Consider the following 2,348-nt stretch of genomic DNA (forward strand, 5'->3'; position numbering starts at 1 on the left):
AGCACCGCAAAACGGACTCGACTGGAAACTGCAAATTTACTCTCGCACGCACGAAGTAATCACAACAATGTTTGATTCTCTTAAATGCTTACCTCGAGTATATCTTCGAACTTGAGCCGCTGGTTACTATCGCCAAGTATTTCGTGTACTGTGCTGGGTGCGGGTTCAATTCCCGCTGTCACTGCCCTGTATTTTTTATTATACCTGATGACCTGATTGTATGCTGACCGTGACACTGCCAATGTGAATGGTGGCAAAGAGGCTGGTTGCATCTGTACATGCAATCGTCAGTAGCTCCGACACAGAGAAGCATGGCATACTACTGTGTGAAGTGTTCATGCCTTGCAATTTTAAATGTTGTGCTGGTTGCGAAGCAGGCCTTCCGCGACAGCATCGGCCACTTCTGCCACGAGAACGGGAAGGACGGAACTGGAATTGATGTGGATGGCATGGTCCCTTAAGACTTGGTCCATGTAAGCTCCATTGGCGACTTGAATACCACGCAGCAACGGGGCGCCGAGGTGCGGCGACGGCGCAAGGTGTTTCTTTCGTTGTCTCGTCAAGTCGTTGGATTTGGGAATTGTAGAAAGACGCCCGGTTGTGAAGACAGTTCTGCACGTGGTACAGTAAATCTCTTCGACACAACGTTAATACAGTTGAGATGGGAAGAACACATCGCAGTCCCATGTTGTGGTGACAGTTCTTGCACAGCTTTGGCATACGTCAACTCTACACGAATTTATGGCGCGTAGTACGCATCATGGGCGGGTTGCTGGCCCTCGCCAGCGCGATATTCTTGACGATATTAATGCGTCGAGAAGTGTTGACTAAGAGGCTGGACGCATAACTATGGGTACATGTACAAGTCGACTTGTACTACAGTACTAGTAGGTAGATTACTCGGTATCGACCTGTCGACACAGCCGTTTAAGGAATCACACTCATGTTGAGCTTGCGTTAATGCCGTCTTTGCTGGCTCAATAACGAGCTTAATGTAGCTGGCTTCTTTCCTGCGGTTGTTGTACTCCAAGAGCCATGCAATGTCTCGCTGGCGATTGCCTGCGGTCTCGAATCGCGTTGATGCGATGCTACGAGACAAAGCGTTGTTGTGCGCCCACGGCCCTCCCCGTTGAGCGAGGATCCCGTGCCCATGATAGAGCGTGGGCCGAACTGCCCTTGACAGCGTGTGTCGTGGGAGTACGCATGGAAGGCCGGAAGAAACCCAAGGTCTGCTTATGGTAAACCTTCGACATACAACGTTTGATGTGTTCTTCAGTTCTATCCCACTAATTTATTCTCCCTTCATACCTTTCGGTGGGCCATGATTTGCAAATCACACGGACGATTGCATGTACAGACGCATCCAGCCTCTATGCTACCATTCACATTGGCCGTGTCACAGTCTGCATAAAAAATGTGTGACCCTTAAAGTTTTTAAAAATGCGCGGTGAGATTTGAACTCACACGAGTACATCCGTCCATCGTCGTCTCCCGGGTGTTCCAGCGTGCCAATCGAGCAATCTGCATTCATGTCAATAATTTACTAATAATGGATAATACATTTGTACTAGTAGACACCATTGAAGTATTCGTAACGTGCGAGCAAGCATAGATTTGCTGTGTCATCATTGAGTATTCACCGAGGCTAAATTTTGCTCAGCACACGATATCACTCCATTGATAACGACGCACGGACCTCTTGGTTGCACGAAGGTCTGTATTGGTGGGCCATTAGAAGCCTTCGCATCAGCGCCAGCTTCACGAACTCGACGCATTTCAGCCGCGCGCGCACGCATGGATACTGGTCCGTTGCAAAGGCATGGAGCTGGCTCCGCCTGTGACGGCGTGTTGCTCCGAGGCCCATCATGCTGGTCGACGTGAAAGAGCGCGGCTTCGTATTCGAAAGTAAAATCCTCTTCGTCGAGCCCGTCGTCGCCATGGTCATTGAGGTCGGCGTCGAGCCCGTCGTCGCTATGGTCATTGAGGTCGGCGTTGGGCCCGTTGCCGCCATGGTCGTTGAGGTCGGCGTCGAGCCCGTGGTCCGAATGGACCTTTTCCGTCTTAAGCACCACTAATACACGTACGATAAGAGCTGAAATAGAGAGGTGGGAGCATCGTACTACGTGAATGGGTCTCGCCATCTTCCGAGGGGAGCGTCGTTTCTTGGCTGGGTGCTGCGCTTGGCCTTGGTCGGGTCACGACGCACGGCTTCATATGCGCCATCGACGGCGGTACGGACGATCGCGTCATGCGCAGACGCTTGGTTGAGCCTTTGACACGCTGCGCCTAGCGCGCTAGGTGAGATGGATGCAGCCGTGGCTTGTGCGGGTGCCCTACCATCGACGTTC

General features: G+C 51.7%; 1 protein-coding gene across 1 annotated transcript; it reads right to left on the reverse strand.

Moving 5' to 3' along the window:
• Positions 1 to 1,877: 1,877 nt before the first annotated feature.
• On the reverse strand, positions 1,878 to 2,051 carry SPRG_17817 (hypothetical protein; the record flags this gene model as incomplete). The annotated part of the gene is made up of 1 exon (XM_012357224.1): positions 1,878 to 2,051. A coding segment is annotated over one exon (174 nt), but the record flags the coding sequence as incomplete, so codon positions are not given.
• Between the last annotated feature and the right edge of the window lie 297 nt (positions 2,052 to 2,348).

Source organism: Saprolegnia parasitica (assembly GCF_000151545.1).
Source record: "Saprolegnia parasitica CBS 223.65 unplaced genomic scaffold supercont2.796, whole genome shotgun sequence".
Lineage (NCBI taxonomy): Eukaryota > Oomycota > Saprolegniomycetes > Saprolegniales > Saprolegniaceae > Saprolegnia > Saprolegnia parasitica.